Below are 24,812 nucleotides of genomic sequence, written 5' to 3' on the forward strand. Positions count from 1 at the left end.
GGGCAGGTATCAGGTCCGAGGGAAGGCCATGGAGGGGTTATGATTCAGCGAAGAGTAGATGAACTTTGGTGGAAAACAGCTTTGTCAAGCAGCTAGGTTTGTGTGACAGTTTAGTTGAAACAAATTCTGAAAAAGAAAAAAGAGAATATTTCTAACCTCCAGCTTTCTAATGTTACATAAGCACAATGGTAGGCACCACTCGTGAATATGTACATGTTCCAGGCACCTTGCGAAGTTTCATAAATAGCATCACCTTTGCTCCTCACAGTCGTCCTGTGCAATAGGCACTATGGTTTTCTCCATCTTACAGTTGAGGAAATCGTGAGTTTGAGAGACGACTCTCTTAGCGGCGTCACAAAGCTGACAAGTCATATAACAAGACTGACGAGGGCGAAGCCTGTGCTCCTTGTCTCCAGGCAGTCTCACGGCTGCTTTCAAGGAACAGAGTTTTCTTCTTATTATTTTTCTTTTTTGACAAAGGTAATACATGCTTATTCTAAGTAACTCATAAATATAAATAAGCAGAAGACTACAAAATGCTCATAATTTCTTCCCCTTAGAAATAAGGACTAACCCCTTTATTTATATATTCTTCCACATCTTTTTCTTGTACATGTGTGTATTGTATAAAAATGATATTGGATGCATCTTACCTTAAGACCAATTGTTAGACATTTAATTTTCGGGTTATATTGTTGGACATTTAGGCTGCTGCCATGTTTTGACATTGCTTCCAGCTTGCAGGAGAAATAATTAGCTGGAAATGATTTACAACTAGAAGAAAACAAAATGAAGCAGAACTAAAGAAGCCTGACACATTCTGAGCAAAAGAAATAATGCAGGTAAAGAATAGCAATGGTGAAAGTGTCCCTGTGTGTACCCGAGTCGCCATGAAAGCCAGCGGTCGGGGACTGTTGACCTTTGGTCCTGAGCAGCCTTCTTTCCGAGAAGCACTTCCAGCAGCACCACCTGGAGCCACAGCAGCAGGGAATGGGCCCCAAATAGGCAACATCCAGCACCCTAGAACCCCAGCACTGCAGCATCCTAACACCCACACACCCCAGTACCCCAGCACCCTCCTAGCGCCCCAGTACCTCAGCATCCCAACACCCTGGCACCCCAGCATCCCAGCACCCCAGTACCTCAACAACCTCCCAGCACCCCAGCATCCCAACACCCTGGCACCCAAGCATCCCAGCAACCCGGTACCTCAGTAACCTCCCAGCGCCCCAGCACCATGGCACCCCGGCGCCCTAGCACCCTAGCATCCCAGTACCTCAACAACCTCCCAGCACCTCAGCACCCCGGTGCCCTAGCACCCCAGCACCCCAACGCCCTAGCATCCCAGCACCCCAGTACCCAAGCACCCCAGTGCCCCAGCACCCCAGTGCCCCAGTGCCCTAGTACCCCAACACCCTCCCAGCACCCCAGCGCCCTAACATCCCAGCGTCGCAGCACCCCAGCACCCCTGTGCCCCAGCACCCCAGTACCCCAGCGTCCCGGTTCCTGGAAGGCCCCTGCTCGCTGAGCAGTCAGTTCCCGGTGCGCTGGGTGCTCTCACAGATGGGTCTGTCCAGGGGACTCACCCCTGAGCCCGGGTGAGTGTGTGTGGTGAGGCCGTCCTCGGGAGTACAGTGTTAAGTGTCACAACACTGAAGCAGGTCAGCGCCAGCTCATGTCACCCCGAGTGCCCAGGGCTGTAGCAGCGTCCGCAGTCCTGCCCACCTGAGGCTTGCACCGGCCAGGGGTGACCTGCAGGCGGGGACAGGGTCCAGGGCTTTGCAGTTGGGCTAAGTCAGGTGTGACAGTCAGAGGTTTTGAGGAGGTGAGTAACATAATGAAGAGTTTAGGGCGATTCAAGTCAGTGCCGTGTAAGTAGGAACAAGTCCCTTTTCTTAGGATGATGTGTAGATAGAATCTAGATGCCCACACGGAATAAACAGATTTGAGTAAGTGTAATTCATTCCTGCTCACATCACATTTTTGGTGTAAATAGAAAACATGTTTGGTTCTTGGGGCTTGTACTGCTGCCATTGCTTTTATTCATTAAAGGTTTTAAATAATATATTCAGGTGTTTATTTTTTATTGCCGATCCCCTAAATAGACATGCTATGCATTATGATTACAGTTAATGTTATAACATTTCAAAATTAAAAATTACTATCTTTTCCGGATGCTGTGAAGTCCACCATAAACATTAATTGCTGGAAAGACATTTCAATCAAGTCTCCTGGCTGTTGGTCAGATAACCAGGGAGATTGGTGACTGGGTCCTGGTGTGTCCCTTCGAGGGCCCTTTGCGGCTTTGGGCAACCTCTTAGCAGGTGGTTTTCAAACCCAGGAAGTGCCGTCTCCATGTTGATTTAAAAAGACACCTTTCTTTTGTTGAGTGTCTGTGGTGTTTTTTTGTTTCTTTTTGCTGTACTGAGTAACAATTGCGCAGAAATTCTGTGTTCTTAATAAAAAAAAAATAGCGTTTTATGTTTCTGGAGATATGAAATTCAAGAACTTCCAAGAATGCTCTAAATGTTGCAGGAATCCCCTTTAAATAGCTGCAGCTCACGTTTAGATTTGCTCCAGGACTTTGAACTGCTGAGTCAAGCCTCTCTTCTACAGTGTTTGATGAATATGGCCATCGTTTCTGTTGCTTCCATGGTATTTATTGAAGCCTGTGTTGCTGTTTTTTTGTTATGGGCAGGCACCAGGAAATGAACGTATATTGTTTTTAAAATTAAAATATAAATGCATGCTTGTTCTAAAAATTTGAACAATACTGAATATAGATACATTCTCCCATTTTCTCAAGTAGCAACTGTGTAACAGTCTTTCTCAGGGTTCTGTTTGTGCATTCACACACCCATGTGTACTTTCATTACGCCACCTCCTCTTCCCTTTCGCGCCATCTCCTTTCACCTTCCCCCTTTCCTCCTCCCGGCTTCCACATACGCTTTGCTGTATTCCCAAAGGCAGCAGGCTTTATTCTGTGTTCTCTGCTTCACGGACTCTCACTCCTGGGTGGAGTTTACCTTCTTTGTCTTTTCCTCCCTTTGTCCACTGGAAGGTCCAGGAAATCCAGGCCGCGCTTTACCCTCTGCAGCCAAACCAGGAGCCACATCACACCTGTGTAGAGGAAAGCAGTTCGGTGCTTCCCCTGCCACCGGCTCTCCAGGCTGCTTCCCGGACACTGTCCCAAGGCCCTGAGGGGCTTTGACACAAGTTGATCACAAATATGAAGCTTCTCTGGGCGTCCTTGGAAGAAGGCTCCCTGAAACATCCTTCTCACTGTGCTTCTTACGGGTTGAGATTTTCTCTGCATTTACTTACCCATCCGTTCCACCCTGACGTCTGTCTTCTAAGGTTTTCTCACTAATGTGGTATTATTTAGGGTTCTTCTCTCCTCTGCTGTGTTGGTGGGATTTGGGGGGCTGCAGAAGTGAGGTACACTGGTTGGCTCATGCAACTTCCCAGATATCTATTCTTCTACTCTACAGCTTTTTGGAAACTCTTTCTGAGTTTACTTGCAATTCCTCTGGTTTGTAACTTGAAAGCTTTTTTTCTCCCGCAATTTTTCATTTGATGTGAATTATAATGAAATCCTGGATCTCTGTTTGCTCTCTGGCAATTATTAACAAACTTCTTTTCTGCTGGATTTATGGGCTTCCACAAGGTATTACTCATATAAGGAACTTTAATGATGCAAAATCATGTTTTAAAATTAAATAGTTGTCCTTATTTCATTTGATAAATGTCACTATTTCTGTATTAAATATATGTATTTTATTCATCACATGCTTGGATGTTATCAGTTTCCTTTTCCAGCACCCAGCCCAGTGGGGATGTAAAAGAATGACATAGCGGTCACTCTGCATGGCACATGGTACTCGACTAATGGACCTTCAGGAGGTGGCTTCTTAATCAGAAATAAAAATTAATCACTCAACTTCTTTTTTTTTTCCTCAGGAAGGAGAAAACATTTTTTATTTGGCAATTGAAGACATCGAAACAGACACAGAGCTTCTGATCGGCCACCTGGACAGTGACCTGGAGGCTGATGAGGAGGGACAGCAGGCCACGGCCGGGGTCAAAGGGGGAGAAGTGAAAAGTCCTAGAGGACAATCAAAAGCTGGCAGAAGAGGTAATATTAACCCCTGACTTGGTGATCTGAGCGAAGGGGATTTGCAGGGGCGATGCGTAGTTGTGTGCAATCTGACGATGGATGGCTGGGTTTCTGTTGCGTCATAACCGAGCATTCTTCAACTGAAGTTGGGCTTTGCCACGACTGACTCATAGGGTGCGGTGCGCCAGCTCTGCTTTCGGCCAGAGGAAGGGCGGGTGGTGGGTGACGGGCAGGGTGGTCTCGCCCGCCCTCTCTGCTGGGGTCAGCACCACTGTCCTGGCCCTGCTGCATGTGGTGCTGCTGGTCAGTCACCCACCCTGGGCCGGTGCTTTCTCCAGACAGGCCGGGAACGGAGTGCAGGTGCCGGGGGCGAAGGGAGGGCTCTGCCGATGCTGGGGGTTGGCTCCCACGCTCGCTCCTCGTGAAGATGTTCGGGGGTCTGGAGCTTCTGGGAATCTCACTCTCCTGTGACCCCTGAGACCCGCAGGGCCATCAGACCCTCCTGTGTTGGTAAACAGAGTCTTGGGAGGACCCTGGTCAGATCCGCTTTAAACCAGTCCGGCAGTAACCTAGGAGATGGGGTGAGACAGATGCATGTTTCTTCACCGGCCTCAGGTATTTGTCATCTGCTGGGTCATCACCCGTCGTCGTTGGGCCTGGCTTCCAGTATTTACTCCTGATGGCATGTGAGGGGAACGTGAGTGACGTCACAGGTGGTCACATTCCTAATTGATCAATATTTAATATGCAGCTTTCTTCCATTTTGAAAATTCTGAAAAACAAAGTCATTTTGGAAGTGACACTTTCTTTCGTAGCAGGGGTAGTGATTTTAGCTTTGTGTGAATTTTCTATTGTAACTGTGTCAGCGGTGGATAAATTATGTGCCTACTCACAGCATTACCAGCTTACGCTTCTGTTTGTTTATCTTGGTTGGATTATTTAAAGGGAAGATGGAAACAAACTCGGCATTACACTGTTGGGAATGTCAGATTTGGGGTGGTGGGAATTATTTCTGCATTATTCTGTGTTTTCTTTGTTTTTGTATTTATTTTTTCTTTTCTGTAGCCCCTAAGGCTTGTTATTGTTGTATTTATTATTTTAACTTTATAATGTCTCCTGTTTTTGTATTACCACTACTCAATTTCTGCTTTTGTTATCAAAATATCAGTTTCCTTTATCATTGTTAAAGAAATGAAAATATAATCTGATTTTTTTACATGTATGAGTCAGGTACTTGTATCATTGTTATTTTTATTTTTGAATTTTTACTACCTTGTTTCTAAAACCAAATAAAAAGGGCCAAAAGAAAGAAAGAAGCCATTCCCAAATGTCCAAGAGTGGAGAGTTCAGTTAAATATATTATGATACCTCAAGTTTTTTTTAAAAAAAAACATACCATTTGAGAGATGTTAAGAAGAGGCATCATATAAAATTGCATACAAAGTGCCATCATAAACGTAACCATTCCTAGACAGCATAAAATTTATATGCACAAAAGACAAGTCAGGCTTGGACATACATTAGAGTTGTCTCTTTATGATGGGTTTATTGGTGGGTTTTATTCTCTTCTTCATACGTCTGCATCTTCTAATTAAATTTTTTTTTTTTTTTTTTTTTTTTTTTTGCGTGGGCAGGCACCGGGAGTTGAACCCGGGTCTCTGGCGTGGCAGGCAAGAACTCTGCTACTGCGCCACCGTGGCCCACCCTAACTTAATTTTATGATCAGGAAAAGTAAATATGTCATGGAATGTGCTTTGGGAAAGCCGAGACAGGGCTGGGCCCACCGGTCGTGTTGCAGCCCCTCTCGCCACGGGCTGCCCCTTCGCGCTGGGAGGAGCCCGCCGTGGTCCGGTCCACCCGCCGCATCCTTGTCCACGGGCGCTGTAAAGGTCGAACATGGCCTGTCTCGGGGAGGACTTTGGTTTTCCAATTCAGCATTTGAAATAACTCTTTGATCTGGAAAGTTGGCATTATAGGGTAAAAAAATTGAATTTCCTTTGAAATTAATTTGGTGAAACAGGTGAAAAGATTCAAGACATAATCTATTTCTATTTATGCTCCTGCTATTTGTCACGGTCCACCCAGTGCTTGCTGGTAGAGGTGATAAAAATGGACGGAGCTAGCACGCACGGTTCATGCTAACTTCAGGGTGGGGGCAGCTGCGCGCCCCTGGCCCTGGCCTCGCCTGAGCGCGTTTCTCCCCCACCAGGTCGCCGCGGCCGTGACGAGGAGCGCGCCTGTCCCCAGTGCGCCGCGAGCTTCGCCAGCGCTGAGATCCTCGCCGAGCACATGCACGCGCTGCACCGCGCGCCCGCCGGGGGGACCGAGGCCACGTGCCGCCACTGCGGGCGGGGCTTCCCACTCAAGCAGGCCCTGCACAGGCAGTGCGTCCGCGGGCTCGGGCCTAGGCGGGGCTTGTTCACCAGCACGTCCGCTGGAAACGTGTGTGTATCTGTGCGTGCGTGTGTGCGAGGCATGCTCGGGGATGCCAGGGTGCCAGGTTTGTGTGCCTGGCAGACAGCTGCGGAGGGAGAGGGAGGCAGAGAGCATCCTGCCTGGTGTCCCTTCATATTCTCCTAGTGCAGCAAGGGGCCTCTCCAGACGATGATGAAGTGTAACGAGTGAACTCGGTTATGCTAGTGCTGTTTGTCCGCCTAGTACCTTGCCGTGACATGTTAAGGTCATCAGTTGCCTAATCTGAAACCCAGATAAGCACAGCCTGGCTGGTGCTTTGAGGTGACAGATCAGATTTCAGTTGTCCCATTAGATAATCTCCCTGGAAACAGTAAAAACAAGTTTATGGACTGCAGAGACTGCGGAGTATAAAGAATACATGGACAATTTGGGCAGCACTATTCATTTCACAGCAACTTTGGAGAAATACTTTAAAGATGAATAGGGGGCAGGCCACGGTGGCTCAGGGGCAGAGTTCAGCCTGCCATGCGGGAAACCCGGGTTCCGTTCCCTGTGCCTGCCGTGCCAAAGGAAAAAGGATGAATAGGTACTGGTTAATGATAATAGGACAAATAAAATGACACCGCACATTTCTCTGCACACTTTATTATTGTAACTATACATATATAAATAGTACATGAAATTATCCTTTCATTTAAATTTTTTTTAGGATCATGAATTATTAAAAATGGAGAATGAGGTATACTTAACTGTAGATTTATTTTTAACTGGATGTTAAATAATCACCTTGCACATGAGCAGGAAATCATTAACAAAGGGTGAAAGTTAATGTTAAATTTTTTGTGTTAATAAAGTAAAATTCTGAAATAGTCTACATTTCATATTGAAACTGTTTCCATATATTATATGCATCAGGTTTTGCTTATAAGAATTGAGATGCAAAAACTGTGCTTAAAAGATTAAAAACAAAAACTTTATAATAGGAGATTAAAATTTGGTGCTTCTATTGCAAGTTCCTGAAAAAAGCAAGGAAATGTACTTTCTAAGAAATGGGCTTTAAAACTGCATTCTGGTCACCTATTATTGCATGTAGTGTTATATATTCTATATAAAAGATAGCCTTGGTGGGCCGAGACTTATCATTTAATAAGGTACTACTAAAAAATGTAAAAAAGCAAAATGTAGCATGAGAAGAGATATCACAAGCATGACCTTATTCAAAGTGGCATATTCTTGTAAGTTGTCATCTTAGACTTCTAGTTTTTGTTTTTGCTTTTTATTTCCCTTCAGTGTTCTTCAGTGCACGGCAAAAAGCAGCTTGAAGGATTCTCCACGAAGTTTTCAGTGCTCTGTTTGCAATTCCTCCTTCAGTTCAGCTTTGAGGTTTTGTGTCTGAGTTGTGGGTTCACTGCGGTTGTTGTGGGTCATTTGCACGCACACTTTCATGCTTTTGGTGACTCACTGTCACAGGCTATGGAGCTAAGTGCTTCTTCTTTGCCTGCATGGGTGCATGAAATGACCCTGGCCTTGTACTAGCATGGATTGCCGAAGCCTGCTGTGATGCTTGAAATTTGTAGGTACGTCTTTGCATTTCTCTTTTCTGTTGCCTTTCCTGTAGTTTGGAGCAGCACGGCGAGACGTGCAGGGAAGATGCCCGGTTTGTGTGCAAGGCGGACAGCTGTGGGAAGAGGCTGAAGAGCAAGGATGCTCTCAAGAGGCACCAGGAGAACGTCCACACCGGTGAGGAGGCCCTCGAAGGCCGCTTTGGCGGGGCCCCTCCCAGGCCTCAGCGACCTGTTCTTAATTCTCACACACAGAAAGAGAGTTTTCCTGTCCGTTGCATTATGCACATGTGTTGGACTAGCTCAGTGGGTAGCTGGTTTCAGCAATGTTTGTCCTTTTCCCACCTCTGAGTTATTCATAACGATCATCCTGGATGTGTTAGCTGGGCTTGGTGGTCACACACACGAGGAATTAGTATTTTAAACAGCAAGTTAAATGTTTCTGTTTATGAACTTTATTTTTACAGAAACTTAAAACTGACTACTGTGAATGTCTTTTTAAACTATTGAGTGTTGCTCTTTGGCTTTAATATTTTCTATTACAATTCCATTTGCTAATGATTGCTAATTTCTCTTATATTGGAGAAAATTATTGCCCACGTTTTGATATAGGAACTGAATATATGAGTCAATAATGTAAGTGCTATTTGAATTCCTTCTAATGCTAGCTAAACAATAAAAGAAGAATAAAATTTGCCTGTGAGACTACATCTGCTTAGCACATGGTAGACCTTCAGTTCATATATTTTGGTTCAGATAGTAAATGTGTTGCATTGAGTTGAACAGATACCTCCACTGTCAGAACTAACTTTTTATTTACTTAGTGTCACTTTCTCAAAGGGGGCTGAGGTTCATGGAACTCCTGTCATGTGTTTACTTCCGCCCTTCCTTGAGTTCTGGGAAGTGAGCAGAAACATCTCTCTCTGTATTTGGAGAAAAGTGGGTTTTCCTCCTTTCTTTATTCTCACATTCAGGAGAAAAGGATAGTTAGAACCTACCCTCGGTGTCCTCCATGTTCATTGTTCTGAAAGTATCTACTTACTGCAAAGCAGTAGAAGCTGTGTGGGCTGACTGCTGGCTGCAGCCGGCACTCTCGGCTGGGGTTGCGTGCTGTGTGCGAGCCCTGCAGGAGAGCTCCGGTGGCGAAGGCCCTGCCCCGTGCAGCGCAGCCTCGGGCAGCCAGGCTGGACCTTTACAGTGCTCGAAGCACATGCGGCTGGTTTGGAGAAAACGGCATGATTCTGAATTCATGATACTTGAACCTTTCCTATGCTTGCAAGAAGCAAGCGTAACTTTTTGATAGACTTGCCTTCATAGTTGTTTTTTCTTGGAGCTGTTACTGTTAACATGCTGTTCTTAATTTTCTCCCTCCTTGTCTGCACTGTATTGTAACAAATCTTTCATGTCGGTTTTCAAGTTAACTTTGCTGAACTAAGTGAAAAATCAGATGCATATGGAAGCTCTGGAAACTTTCACGTTCTTGTTACTGGGCGTGTGGTGCTGTAAGCATAATTTCTTTGAGGCTTCTTGTAATTGGCCTTGGAAATTATGACATTACTGGTTCTGAAAATTTATGATGATTTGGTAGGAAGTAATTCATAAAAAGGCTTTTTTTTTCTTTTTTAATGTTCTTGTGGATCATATAAAATGTGAAATTTTACTATATTTTAGCCAGTAAAATCCTGGCTTTTTTCTGGGCTTCATTCACAATCTTAATTTCTCATTTGGAGCCTCTCTTTTCCCTCCCCTAACCTCTGACCCTCCACCCCAGGCCTTCTGCGTGGTTTTTTTTTTCGGTCCCTTATCCTTCCTTTCTCCCTTCCCCCTTATATATTTTATATTAGTGTCTTATTACTTTTTATGAGGTATTTGTGGTAGAAAAATAAAAGTGAGTTATAAAGTAACTTTTTATTCTTCTGAATTTTCATTCCTTGATAAAATTCACAATTTTGAAATTTGTTAGTCTTTTGACCCACACATTTGTCATTCATTAATTCAGAAAATGTTCAATTTCAATCAGAAGAGAATGGGGATATAAATGTGATTTTTTTTGCCCTCCGTCTTCACAGACCTCATGGACAGTGGAGGGAGTTATTTTCCATGGTGTGGTTAGAAATGCCCTCTGAGATGAGGTGATGTGCGAGTAGAAACTTTAATGCAGTGAAGGGCAAGTTGTGCAGACATTTGGGGAAAGCATATTTGCCACTGGGACAGCACATCCCTGGGTCCTTGATTAAGCCAGGCGCAGCACCCACAGGTGGGGCTGCAGAGCCCTTGACCGCCAGAAGGCGAAGGCGGAGGGGATCTCACGTGTCCTACGCATGCTGGGAAGTGTCCTTGTTCGGTGATGCGAACTGAAGAGGCTGAAAGGACAGAAGCTGAACATTAAAATACGGATATGTTTCTCCACCAAAATTATGCCCTGGGGTGAGTAGAGTCTCACAGCAGCTTCTGGGCTCCGTCCACCACAGCGCACTGCCCCGCGGGCTTTATCGGCTGTTTATTCAGCGCACCTGAGTCCATTTCTCAGGCCATCTCCCACTTCAGAAATAGTTTTGAAAGTTGAATGTGAAAGTCACATAGATTTACATGAATATAGGAGAATTAAAACGGCATAAATTCTCTGGTTATGGTGTACGAGGAGCGCCGTCCTGGGCCTGGGGGGCCGTTGGGGGTGGGATTTCTGTCCCACATTGTGAGGGAGAATTACGCCCCTGGCATCATGTCCACGCATTAGGGACGGTAGTGTGGGTTTATGTGCAGAATTAAATTAGAGAGGCCACATTTGAGCAACAAAAGAGGTTCTCTGGGGGTGACTCTTGGGCATAATTATAAGTAGGCTTAGCTTTTCCTTTGCAGGAGTACATTTCAGAGGGGCAAACCTCAAGGTCCATAGCTTGGCTTATTAGATTTTGAGTCCCTACTGCCCAAGAGAATATCAGGAATTCCCCAGGTGGGGAAGTTTAATAGTTCCACATTTTCCCCTAGTCCCTTAAGGGGACTTTGCAAATAATCTTTTACTTTCTGCTGAAATTACTCTGGGATGTATCAGGGTACATCCCAGGGTGCATTAACCTGTACAAAATAACAAGATCTCATTCCCTATTCATCTTTCATGTAATTATGTTATTTGAATAAACTGACCATACCAGTTAAATTAGATACAGAAAATCTAAATTTTGTATGAAGTGAACATCTCTTCCTTCAGTATCATCCAGAAATTAAAGTTTTAAAATATACTCAGTATCATCCTTTACCTTTTATTCTGATTTACCTTAGTCCTATAGACTACCTTCATTCATATCTCTGGTTGAAGTCTGATCTCTTTTTCAGCTTCTTTAACAGTTGCCGTTTGGGGTAGTGCTGACTTACAGAGCTGCAGAGCTCTAACTCTGAGTCTCGGGTCATACCCGGAGTTCCAGGGAATGCCCAGCGTCTACACAAAGAGCTCGGCATCTCCAAATTTAGTAATAACCATTAAACTCAGGAATAGGTGAGACTGCGGTAAGAGCTGACAATCTAGGAGCCCTTACAGTGAGCCCTGTTGAACATTCTGTATTCCTTAGTTGTCAGCTGCCCAATCCCTGCCCACATATTAGTGCCTGATAACCTTTGTTCTAAAATTCAATTCTCAGAGTTGCACATTACATTCACTTCATACTAATGAGACCTTACAATATTTGTCTTTTTGTGCCTAGTTTATTTCACTCGGCTTAATGTCCTTAAGGTTCCTTGACCTATGCGTGCCTCCCCACTTCATTCCTTCTTGAAGCCACTGAACTGCTGTATACACCACAGTCTGTCCTTCTGTTCATCAGTGTGAACCTTAAGTCACCTTCGTCCACACCAGATGATGAAGACCACTGTCGTAAACATAGCGCGCAGATGCCCGATCCTGCCCCCGCTTTCAGTTCCTCCAAGTACATCTCTAATAACGGGGTGCAGGATCCTATGGCAGCCCCATACCTACGCTCCTGTGGAACCACCACACTGCCCTCCAGAGGGGCTGCACCTCTGTACTTCCCTACCGACAGTGGACAGGTGCATCTCTCTTGCCACATCTTCTCCAGCACTTGTATCTTTCTTTTATTTTTTAAAACAGTTTTATTTACACACCAGGCAATCCATCCTAAGTAAACAATCAGTGGCTCTCAGGATATTCACAGAGATGTATTCACTGCCACAATCATTTCCATTTCTTCTGCAAAGGAAGAAGATAAAAAAGAAGAATAAAATCATAAAGAGGAGAAACAGTGATAACATCAAGAAGCCCATACCCCTCACTTACATCCTTCTCTTATTGACATTTAGCTTTGTTATATTGTCTTTGTTACAATTAATGGAAACATGTTACAATGTTATTGTTGGCTACAGACTCTAGTTTGCATTGATTGAACTTTTTCCCATATACCACCCCATTTTCAACATCTTGCAATGTTGACATTCATTTGTTCTCCCTGATGTAAAAACTTTCTTATATTTGTACATTTAACACCATCATTATCTGCTCTAGGTTTCGCTGTTATGCAGTCCACGTTTTTATCCTCTATTTTCCTTCTAATGTCCTATGTGCCCCACACCTTCCTCTTCCATCCACTTAGCTTTGTTCGTTATACTTACAAGACTGAGCTCTGTTTTTACCTTTACCGATAGTCTTCATTTCTACACTCGTCTCCAGACCTCCCTCTCCTATCTTTTCCTGTCTGCCTGCAGTGCTCCTTTTAGCATTTTTTTTGTAGAGCAGTTCTCTTGTTCACAAACACTGTCAATGTTGGTTTGTCTGAAAATATTTTAAACTCTGCCTCATTTTGGAAGGAAAGTTTTATCAGGTATAGAATTCTTGGTCAGCAGTTTTTCTCTTTAATGTATCATACCACTGCCTCCTCTCCTCCATGGGTTCTGTTGGGAAATCCACACATGGTTTTAGTGAGCTTCCTTTGTGTGTGGTGGGTCGCTTTTCTCTTGATGATTTCAGAATTCTCTCTTTGTCTTTGACATTTGACAATCTGATTAGTAATTGTCTTGTAGTAGGTCTATTTGGATTTATTCTATTGGGGATATGCTACACTTCTTGGATCTGTAGTTTTATGTCTTTCATAAAAGTTAGGAAACTTTTGGTGATTATTTCCTCCATTATTCTTTCTGCCCCTTTTCCCTACTATTGTCCTTCCGGGACATCCAGGACACGTGTCCTCATGCGCTTCGTGCTGTCATTCAGCTCCCTGAGGCCCTATTCAAACTTTTCCGTTCTTTTCCCTCTCTGTTCTTTTGTGGGTAAGATTGCAGATGCTCTGTCCTCTAGTTCATTAATCCTCTTTCTACCTCTTCAGATCTGCTGCTAAATGTCTCTATTGTTTTTTATTCTCTTCTATTGTGCCTCTCATTACCGTAAGTTCTGTCATTTGTTCTTCAAGCTTTTGAGTTCTTCTTTATGGTCACCCAGTGTCGTCTTCTTATCCTACATCTCTTTTGCCACATCTTCCTTCAACTCGTTAATTTGATTTAGAAGATTTATTTGAATATCTTTAATTAGTTGTTTCAACTCCTGTATCTCTTTTGGAGTGTTAGTTTGTTTCTTTGTGCCAAAGTCAAAGTCATTTGCTCTTCCTAGTATGACTTGTGGTTTTTTGCAGGTGTCTAGGCATCTAATTTCCTTGATTTGGTTGTTCTCAAGGTCATTTTCTCTGTTTAATCTAGGTTTTTCTTGTTGGTTGACCTTTTCTCTACCTGTCCTTTAACATTCAGTTGAATTTATTCTAGACTTCTAGTATAGCTTCTGTTTAACTGATCAGAATTGCTCAGTTCTTGTTTTTCTGGTTCTTGTCCTGCTGGATAGGATTGACCCCAGCAGATTTTCCCAGCCAAGATGTGCCCAGGACTCAGGTGGAGCCTGTGATCAGTACTGAGTTTCCCTGAGGGTGAGACCCAGCAGCTGCCAGTCCTCTTGAAGCTGTGCTTTTTGTTTCCTGTTGAGCAGGCGGCACTTGTCAGCTGATGCTCTCCACCACTGTAGAGTGCTGCGGGGCCTTTAATTCTCTGCAGACCCTCTTGCCAGGGGTGGTAGAGACAGAGGCCGAGGCAGAAGGTAGGCCAGGACTGTTTCTGTTCTAGCCCCTGGGTTCTGAAGTCTCTGAAGAAGAGCTGCCACTTGTGCTGGGCCCTGCCCCCTGCCCTCCCCATCTTTTCTTGGGGAAGATGATGTGCCTTTTAGGAAATTATCTCCTTCACCTGATAGAAGATAGATATTTTGTCTCTCAGATACACCTTCACTCCACCCTTGCCTGGGCAGTGCTGAAATGTGAGAATATCTGCAGTTTTGTTTAATGAGCAGCTAAAAAGTAAAAAAAAAAAAAAAAAAATTATAAAAGGGAAAAATCCCTTCAGAGCCATGGGATAAAAACCCCTGGGTTTGCCAGTCAAGAGCCAGTTGGCACACACCTCTATGTGCCCTGTTTTCTAGGGCCACAGCCCTTTTCCAGAATGCTGAGCTTGGCCAGCTCCAGTAGCCTCTGTGTTTGTTTGGTTTTTTTTTTTTTTTCATTCAACCCTGCCTCCTCTCTACCAGGGAGAAACCCCCAGGCTGTTCTCCTGCTTGCTCCAGGTTTGTCTTTGCTTGGAGCTTGTACCCAGCACTCTGAATTTGTTCATCACTTCCGCAGTTGGAGTTTTTGGCTGAACTACCTTCCCTTGCCCCTAGTAGAGGCTGCTTCTTTCTCCCATGGGGGATAACTCCGAAACAGCCCACCATGCCAGCGGGCAGGGGTGCCCACCTCCATGAGTAGGGGACCTTCCAAGTCTGTGCTGTGTTCTTGTCCCTGCCACTCATTCCAGACTGTTGTGTGTTGTATGTCTGGTCACAGGAGTCCTTCACAGCTGCTCTAGACAGTTTCTGGCTCTCTGCTAGCTGCCGCATGATGAACTCAATTCCACATCTCCCTGTGCCGCCCCCTTGCCGTGCCACTACCTTGCCCCACCTCCCTCCAAATTGCTTTCTAATATTGTTTTTTACTTTCATCCTAGAATAATTATCAGATGCTCCAAATGCCACATATTTTCTTCTTGAAAGATAAATGGTCTTTTCAAATATTATTTTAAAGGCATGTATTTTTTTCTCATGCTTTTATGGTCTCTTCTTGCTTAGTAAAAAGTGAAGAGGAGTCATAAGACTAAGCAATATATTTTAATGGCTGAATTCTTCATTTTTTAAAATTCCACTGAAGCTGTGGTACATAGGTATTCACCATATATTAATTTAGTTTCATCCTCTGTAAATGATGTCACTATTTAGCTGCCCACACTCCAGTGTCAACCATACTTTTCTTTACCCTGCACATAAAATCATCCGCTTAACCCCTATGATAACTGCTTGAGAAAAGTCTCTCAGTATAGCATCTCCTTCCCCTCCCCATTGCTTTCTGTTTTTCTTTCATAATTGAGATTTTATTGATCTGAATATCAGCACACAGACATTATGAACAATGTGTACACAATTCTTATTGTATGTACCGACAATCTGAAAAGCCGTGTAGTTGTAATTCTTTTCTAAAGTTATTCCAGTAATATTCTAGCTTCAAATTGGAGGCAGGTTGTCCCTACAAGGACATCAAGTATGGTCATTTTCAAATGTTGATAAGCCGTTACATTGTAAGTTCCACTAATTCACGATTTGATATCTGACACACCACACACTCACGTTTCTGTTCTTTTGCAGCATGGAACAAAGTGGTGAGGGAGGTGTGTGAGCACCTGGATGGACGTTAGAAATGCTTACGGCTCCCGCTGGGAGGCCATGGTCAGGGAGCACTTTTAAGAAACAATCACACTAAAAACATGGAAATAGAAGGATTAAAAACGTTCAGCATGTATTAAATGCATGACTGTGACTCAAATCATCACTTAGTGTATGCATGTGATGTGAATCAGACTTCGCTTCTTTCTCTGCTGCTTCATTGGAAGCTGGGTTCTCCTCATTGTTAGTTGCTCCATTTTTTGCAGGTAAACCTTTAGTTTCTTGGTTAGCCACTTCAGCTTGTTTTCCCTTTGTCCCTCCTTTTCCCTTTAGGCTGCATTTTTTTGTCTGAAGTCTTATCCTTCCCTGCTGCCTTTTTTGGCTTCATTGCCACTTTTGCAGGAGCCAGTTAAGCTGATGGTCTCTCCAACCTCCTCTTGGACAACTCCTTGCCTGCACCTTTGGCCGAGCCGAACTTCCTCTAAAGCAGGTGCAGGCCAGGTGCTGCCAGCCGAGGGGTCGCCAAGAGCCTAGCGAAGCGAAACTGCTGGCCATGCTGTGCTGCGCCGCCCAGCTGCCGTGACCCCCACACTGCTTTCTTAGTTTGTCCCTAATTACCGCGTGTCTAGAAGACCGCAATAACTTGTTACTCTGTCTCCCTCCTCCATTCTCTTTCCTCCTTTGTCAGGCTGACCTCCCTAAAATACCACAGCACTTGCAGGTTGATTTGAGATGCAGTGTTCTAGGTATTGACTCATCATATTTTCTAAATAAATTATATTTTCCATTTTGTTTAATTCTGAATTCCATCTTGTCAGTAGTATGCAATTTGAGAAAAATTGGTTCTGTATCAGGTGATATGTTTCATGAACCTTTCAGCTTAAACAAATACATACCCCTGAAGTGATTGTGCTTTGTAATAACACAGCTTCACGGTGTTCTGTGATAAGTTTGAAACTATGATAAATGCACGGAGCTAATTAAGTGCTCAGCCACTTTTCAGCCCAACTCTTAAAAAAGGAGGGAACTCAATGTGTGGTGTGCAGGGCCTTTAGTCAACAATTTACACACAAATGTTTAGATTTGTATTCGTTGTAAATGAAAATAATTTAGTTCACACAGGTCCCTTTTCTTTGTTTTAGTCACAATGTTTCACTTGAACCATGTAGATGAGTGATTTTGAGGACATATATAGTTTAAAGTTTATCAGCTTCTTAGAATTGTGGGGACATCTGATGTGTTGTACTGCAATAAGGATTTCTGTATTTTAATTATAATTAGGCTTATTGAAAAGTTTTATCTGTAAATAAATATCAGAGTATATTTTGTTATATAAAGTATCAGGATAATTGTGAAGTATTCTTTGAAAATATATGAAAATAAAATATTTCTCAATTGTTTTGAAAAAAAAAGAAATTCCATTTAACCAGTTCACCTCCTTAGCAGAAGTTCCTTTCTCCCTCTAAAACCACTGCCCTCTGCCCCGGGCCGTGGCAACCCAACTGGCAGGCTGCTCCATGGAAGGGCGCTTGCCATGCAGTGCTTGCTTTTCTAAAACGCAGAGGTTTTCTAAACCTTTCCCTACACAGGAGCAGCTGTGACCTGGCATGTGTGAGCGGGTTTTCACTGAATTGTGGATGTCCTTAGTGTTATACTTCCCCTTAAAATCTCGAGCCAATGTTTGCTCACATTTAACATGGAAAGCTGAGTTATGACTGTGCAACACATGGCCATGCTCCATGCGCGGGTCCTTTGTGATGACTACTGGAGAGGCCCCATAGAGTCTGAGGGAACGCCTGCTCAGTTCCTACCTCCCCTGCCTGCACTGATGATGCATCGACCACCAACGGCTGCTGCCGTCACAAGCATCACAGGCCACCGACATCACAGAGAAAGGACGGTTGTCACCAGTGCCTCCCGATGACTTAGGAAATAGTCTTGGAAAATAAAAAATAAAAAACAAGACTGAATGTGATCAAGACTCTTGATCCAACTTCCAGTTGGGAGGAAATGGAGGAGATGAGGGTTATGGCAGAGTCCAGGGATGCAGCAAGTTCAGCCTGGGGGAGCATTTGCAGGGCCATCTAGAGTCGGAAAAACAGGAAGTGTGATGAATTGGAAACCTACCTTAAAAAGACATAAAAGTTATATTCAGCAGTGGAATGTGCGGGCCTTATATGAATCTAGTTGTAAAATTAAGAACCGTGAAAATATATTTATGAAATTTATGAGACAGTTGGAAATTTGGGAACAATGATATATCTGGTCATATTAAGGAATTATATTTTAGATTATAATAATGGTTTTGTGGTTATATTTCTAAAAGAATTGTGTATTTTAGTACACTATTTACAGGAGACATTATGTGATGCTTTAGATTTACCTCAAAATAACCCAGCGGTGGGGCAGTCGCTGGGGGAGTGGTGAGCACGGGGTGCTGCGGGCAGCCACTGGAGGCCGTGTGCCATTAGCGCATGGCGGCTGTGCAGGTGGTTTCGGAAACGCCGCCGGTTTGCCTTTTGTAAAGCATTCCGTGGTCCCTTTATGATGGTGTGGTAGGTGACGCTTTTATCATGTTGTTACTGTTGAAACATATTTTATTGCATCTTAATTTCCATAACCACTGTAAAATTTGAAATATGAAATGAGCTACTATAAATATAATCACCTATAAGAGGACAAAGTTGGGTTTTGTTTTGGTTTTTATAATATCATAAATTGCCAAATATTTGCCAAATATTTGCAATATTTGACTTTATTCTGTTTTTAACACTGATGTGATAAAGCATCCGTTCATGAATTTTGCAAGTCTAATGCTGGAAAGAATAATCTATAAATTCCATTTAAAAAACCCAGCTAATTAAATAAAGGAATTTTCTTGAAATATAAAGGAAATGCAAAATCAACTTATGAATCAGTAAGTCCAAGTGTTTAGTTTTTTTTAACTAATTCAAATTTTTTGTAGAAGTGTATTTTTGTCTTTTAATACTAAATTAGTGCATAAACAGGAGAAAGATGTGTGTGTGGGTGGCTGTGTATGTGTAGGAAGTGGTGTAACAAGCTGAGATATCTCAGACTTGAAAGGGTGTGGGCCGACCGTGGTGGTGCAGCGGCAGAGTTTCCGCCTGCCATGCCGAGACCCGGGTTCGGTTCTGGGTGCCTGCCCATGCGAAAATAAAATAGTAATGGGTTTAAAAGACAGCTAGACACTTCTTTATCTGAATTTAACGTCTATATCTACAACACTGAAGATTTTAGAATTCTAAATTATGGCTACAAGATACCTGTTTAGAAATCATTACCACTCAGAAATACTGTATCTCAGTATTTCCGTTGGAATCATGGTGGTGTTTTGTTTCTGTTTCAGGAGATCCTAAGAAAAAGCTAATGTGTTCGGTGTGCAATAAAAAGTGCTCTTCGGCATCGAGTCTGCGGGAGCACAGAAAGGTGGGTAAGATGAGCACCGGCCACAGTGAGAGCTTCAAGTCACTCCTAGCATCTGTGATGTAAAGTTTTAGTTGATCTTTTTATATCATTAGTAAAACACTTGTCATCAATTTAAGGGCTGACATATTCTAGAATACAGGAGCAACACGCAGCATGTAAACTTCTGTAAAGGAAACTTGGAGCTGCTTATTGTTCGACGTCAGAAACATTTCTCTGGTGCAGAGCGCACATCCAGCGGCGTCCGTCACCTGCACGCCACGCGCTGCCTTGCCGCGAGGTGTGCCAGGGGTTTGCTCGGGAGATACAGTCAGTGAGGAAGCTGTGCCATGTGACGGCATTTAGCTATTAAAATGAAAGCATATCATGTGTGTCAAAGACAAGAACTCCATTATTCTGAAGAGCAAAAGTCATGTACATGAGTGTCAATGATGTTTGCAGAACAAATGATTTTATTAGGAGAAGATAGTGCTGGTACATTTATATGACCTTTTCCTAAGTTTTTATATTGTCTTTTTGAGAATAATAAATAGTTATTTAATACCAAAAAAAGGATATGACACTAGTGGAAGAATAATTTTACTTTTGTCGTTCTTCAAGAAGTGAATTTTTTTCTCTTTTTTCCATATATAGGTGTATTATAAAATAAATTCACAGGTCTTGAAATTCATAGGATGTTTAGTTTGGTAGCTCCAACCACGTGCGGTGACGTTAACCTATAACATATGAGACACTTAAATGGTTGTCTTTTTTGTGATATGCCTTGAGATCATGGCTGTGTGCTGAGGGCTTTTGACCCCACAGGAGCCCTGGAACTAGCACTGGACATAGAACCAGGCTGGGCGCCCTCCTCCTCCAGTCACTGGCCGTCACCTGACTCTCCGCCTCTGTTTGCTTGTTAATGAAATGCTACGTCGACTTGATCATATTGTTTTGTTAACTTTAAAGCCATGAAACTATTTTTCAAAGAAATCTGACACAGAACTCCATCCAGATGCCCCTTCTTTTAGGCCCCTGATTTCCCTTCTCATTACCCCATGGCTTCCAATGCAGGACCTCAGATTCTGAGATGTGGCGATTAATCCAAGCAGGCAGGTGAATTCTAAAACTGCTTTTGCTCTTTAAATCCTATGATACACTTCCTGATTTATTTAAATCTTGAAGGTTGAAATTTTAAGATAGTTTACCAAATTTAAGATTTTACTAATTACAGTGTTCCAGCAAAAATAGCTATGGATCTTATTTCAGAAAAATGTCCTCTTTTTCCATTTATCATCATCATAATATAAGAACTTTTTCTCCTGGAAGGAATGTAGTGGCAGATCGAATGGTATCTGATGGTGATGGAGTTCAGCTCCTCCTTAGGATTCTCTGCAGTGTTGGTCACTTAGTGGCCCAAAGCAGCACATGTCTTCTCTCCACGAAACCCCCACCTTAGCCTTTCTGAATCCGTAGTCGGTCTCTACGGACGCCACTTTTGACTCGGTCCTTTTGCTCTTTGGGTATATCTAATGTCTAGAGTTAAGTTGCAGTATTGCACTTTCCGAGTGGATGGTGCATTATAGCAAAGACAAATTACATTATTGCAGAGTATTGCATCCTATATTACTGTACACTTTCCCGTATTACTAGAGGGTATAATGTGTTCCTTCTTGAAAATTTATTTCATGGCTTTAAATTGTGAATTATACCCTCCATATCATTTGATAAGCTGAAAATTTTATTAAATATGCTTACTTAGGAATAAACACAGCTAGAGAATATTATCTGTAATTTTCACCTTAAATCCATTGTTTTATTAAACCTTTTTAGGAGTTTTGAAAATAGTTTTGGCCTGAATTTTCCACCATAAATAAGGGAGTCAGTGCAAAATTGCTTTCATATATAGTAAATGCTCTATCTTATGAATTTTGGAACATGAAGTCGATTCAACTTTTAAAAATGTTTCACATTTCAGAAGCCATGAGAGTTAAGAACTAGACAAATATGGGTACTATTCTGTATTATTTTAGTTTAGCAGTACTTTTTATATTTGAATTAGTAGTTTTGTATAGTTTCATACAAAAATAGAACTTTTTAAAAAAATTTAAAATTTTAGTAAATTTGCTATTACTATTTGAAACAAACATATCATCATAACGTGGCTACTCTAACCCAAGCCTTCACGGAAATCACTGAGGGCCTTTCACAATTTGGGAGGCGCCATTAAAATGTATGGGACCGAAATCTTTTCTTCTGTGTGGTGGGGTGCTTGTGCAGGCAGCTGTGCAGCTCCGCGCTGCTTTCTCGGGAACAGGGGGCTTTCTGGATCCCGTACGCCCTTTATCTGCACTGCCTGTGTTTTAGTTTCCTAGGCTGCTGTAAGAAAGTACTGCAAGCTGGGGACTTAAAACAACAGAGATGCTTTCTCTCACCATTTTGGCGTCTAGCCGTCCGAAGCCGAGGTGTCTGCGGGTCTGTGTTCCCTCTGAATGCTGGAGGGTAGAGCCCTTCCGGGTGGCTCTCCTGGCTTCTGGGCTTGCAGCAGTCCTTGTCAGCGCGTGGCGCATGGATGCGCCTCTCCAGTCTCCGCCCCCATCAGCGCACGACCTTCTCCCCTGCATGTGTCTATCTCGGGTCAAAATCCTTTTAGGAGGCCGCTGGTCCTACTGGGGTAGGACCCTCCCTAGTCCGGTTTCCCCTCACTTTAATCACATCTCCTAAGACCCTATTTCCAGATAAGGTCACATCTCGGGACCAGGGATGGGGGATTAGGAAATAATCTTTCTGGAGGAAAGTTAGCTCCTTACAGCATCTGAGCAGGCGTAGAAGCCAGAGTCTAGTGGAACGCAGTCTTTCCGCTTCTGCCTTGTTTCTCTGCTTTCCCGGCTCCCCACGGTGGAGGTTACTGACTCACCGAGAGCCAGGCCTGGCTAAGCGGAAGGCGGGTTCAGCTAAACCGCCCCCGTGGGTGGGGATTTGCCGGGCTGTTTCCAGTCTTCCACCCTCTCCCACGCCGCCCGTGCCGGGAATTCTTCCAGGGCTGCCATGGACCCGGGAGCTGTCCCGCAGAGGGCAAGGCCCGCGCCGAGACTCAGGAGTCCACAGGTGCGGTACGCCTTCCCTGGGTGCGGCGCGCCTTCCGCGGGTGCGGCGCGCCTTTCTCGGGTGCAGCATGCCTTCTGCAGAACTGTGCGGACTCCTTCCCCACTGGGCTGAGCAACCCTGTGAGACCTGAAGCCACAGTTCAGCTCAGGAGCGAGTCCGTGTAACTGTCAGTTGACTGGGCGTCACCCTTCCGCGCGCCTGTCCGGTTTCTCTGGTTTCGTGCCTTGGAGGGAAAGAACTACATTCAGCACTCAAGTTTAATATTTACAGTAGATAGTTTGTTAAAGATGGGTTCTCCCTTGTTTATTACGGCTTTTGAGATTCATAAATTTGTGATCCTCTTATTGTTTGAGACAAATGCTTTTCAGAATCATATATTTTCTGGTCTTTCACTGTAATTAATGTTTTATTCTGTAATAGATACTTTGAAGTTTAAATGTTGGCTTCTATAGGGGAAATATTACTCACAGATTACATATGTCCAATCAAGAAAGAGTTAATATATAAGTATATAATTTTTATAGAGAATATAAATGTAATAGCTCAACTATTGCATATTTAAATAATATGCAGTCTTATGTTTTCTTATAATTATATATCTTTGCTAGATATCTTATGCTGTTTGTATTTTCAATTTACATAGGATAGTAGGACCCAATTAGGGCTGAATTATAATATATAGTTTGGATTTTGCAGTGGCAACTGACTATGAGTTTATGTTTTTGCTTGAACTCAGTCTAATTTAGTTTTTAACAGTTGATTTAAATGTTCGTTTTGCAGATTCATGAAATATTTGATTGTCAAGAGTGTATGAAGAAATTTATTTCAGCTAATCAGCTAAAACGTCATATGATCACCCACTCAGGTAAATGCATACTTCTTCATCTATTTTGGAATCGCCAGCAAGCTTCAGTGTGCCATTCTCAGGAGCTCTGAGGGTGGCAGTTAGGGTTAGGGCACCTGGCTGGTAGTGCCTGCTCAGCCGTTAGCTGACCGTGGGGTTTTGTACAAGTTGCTTAACTTCTCTAGATCTCAATTCATAAAACAGATGATTGGGTTAAGTGTTGCTGGATGTCTTTGAAGCCACCATTTACTTTATCACTCCTCCTTGACCCTCAGTTTCTCTACGACATGGGATAATGGTTGTTCATTGAGATTGCTATGAAGGTTGAGTGAAGGTTCTTTGTGCACTGTGCCCAGACGGTGCCTGACATTTGGTAGGGACTCAATCATCATATTTCCTACTCATTTTCCTTCTTCAATTATCTATTACTATTACACTATACTCATTTGAACAATGTGTACAAACATATAGTTTTATTTTATAAATAAAATATTAATAAATGTTTATAAAAATGTTTAGAAACATGTTTTGAGAATATACATTTTTGAAGCTGCGGTTTCATTTTAAGTAATAGGTTTGTTTTACTTATACAGACATTTAAAATATATAAGCTCTGAAAATAATTTTTTCTTTATTGAGTTTCTTTCTAGAGTGTAGGATGTTTATAATTGGAGGCCATTTGAGTCAAATGTTTTGAATGGCTGTTTTGTTTGGATACAGATATATTTTTGTGATAAGTTAAAATGAGTGGTCACGAACCAGTGGCCTCCAGGTCTGCATTGCTTAATACACACAGTATGTTTTTATAAATGTGGCTGTCAACAATGCATGAACCGTGCGTCCGTCTGGATCTTACGTAGGCATCTAGATGTGTGGCTCCAGCTGAGAAATGGGAAACTGCCTCCGTGGTCCTGCTTGGCTGAGCTGGCTGACTTCCTGGCACCATTAGGGAGGCTCTTCGTCTTAGTTCACACTTGTAACCCTGATTTAAACTTACATATATCGGCACAGTATTAACTTGGAGGTAGGATTTATCCCTTGGTTTTAAACTTCCTCTTTTTGGTCAAGCTAATAATGCGTTGAGTTCACAGAGCAGGGCTGTAAAAGAACACGCTCCCATTTGTCTTGTGGAGAGACTCGCACGTCTAACAGGCGGATTACATGGACGGTAGTTTTCATTTGTTTGGATCATGTTTTATTTTATTCATCCTATGAAGTAATACAAGGTGAGGAAGTGTTCCTTCTTATGCTTTACTTTTATGTAGATGTGAGATTGTCGCCACTCATTTTTTTCACAGAAAAACGACCCTATAATTGTGAGATTTGTAATAAGTCTTTCAAGAGACTTGATCAAGTCGGTGCCCACAAAGTAATACACAGTGAAGATAAACCTTACAAATGCAAGCTGTGTGGAAAGGGATTTGCCCACAGAAATGTTTACAAGAATCACAAGAAGGTAAAAGCTTTTTTTAAAAAACTGATTTCCAGCATCCTTTCTAATTATCTTGTATATTTGCAGCATCTGCTATGAAAGGGCATGGTTGCGGATCTTTGTTTGTTTCTCTGCCCTGAAGCCCGTGACCTCAGTCTGTCTTCTCTCTTCCCTTCTCTGGT

General features: G+C 43.0%; 1 protein-coding gene and 1 long non-coding RNA gene across 9 annotated transcripts in view; one reads left to right on the forward strand and one right to left on the reverse strand.

Annotated features, from left to right (window-relative positions):
• The window catches only part of PRDM5 (PR/SET domain 5), a 274,545-nt gene that overhangs the window by 124,741 nt on the left and 124,992 nt on the right, over positions 1-24,812 (forward strand). For 3 of the 6 annotated variants that reach the window (XM_077140171.1, XM_077140172.1, XM_077140173.1), the window contains 6 exons: positions 3,961-4,135; positions 6,327-6,501; positions 8,151-8,272; positions 19,191-19,270; positions 23,135-23,219; positions 24,497-24,654. In XM_077140171.1, the coding sequence (XP_076996286.1) occupies positions 3,961-4,135; positions 6,327-6,501; positions 8,151-8,272; positions 19,191-19,270; positions 23,135-23,219; positions 24,497-24,654 (795 nt within the window). Of the gene's footprint in view, positions 1-3,960; positions 4,136-6,326; positions 6,502-7,822; positions 7,916-8,150; positions 8,273-19,190; positions 19,271-23,134; positions 23,220-24,496; positions 24,655-24,812 lie in introns of all 6 variants that reach the window. The other 3 variants (XM_077140176.1, XM_077140174.1, XM_077140175.1) reach the window with 3 other exon arrangements.
• On the reverse strand, positions 9,988-22,515 carry LOC143666387 (uncharacterized). 3 transcript variants are annotated; one of them, XR_013167585.1, is made up of 4 exons: positions 21,682-22,515; positions 18,207-18,405; positions 12,211-12,295; positions 9,988-10,457 (listed from the first exon to the last, which is right to left on the reverse strand). It is a non-coding gene; the product is annotated as an uncharacterized LOC143666387 (long non-coding RNA). The 3 variants fall into 3 exon arrangements; XR_013167584.1 differs by lacking the exon at positions 18,207-18,405 and having other exon boundaries at positions 21,682-22,511; XR_013167586.1 differs by lacking the exons at positions 9,988-10,457; positions 12,211-12,295 and adding an exon at positions 17,829-17,907 and having other exon boundaries at positions 21,682-22,511.

This window comes from Tamandua tetradactyla, chromosome 22, assembly GCF_023851605.1.
Source record: "Tamandua tetradactyla isolate mTamTet1 chromosome 22, mTamTet1.pri, whole genome shotgun sequence".
NCBI lineage: Eukaryota > Metazoa > Chordata > Mammalia > Pilosa > Myrmecophagidae > Tamandua > Tamandua tetradactyla.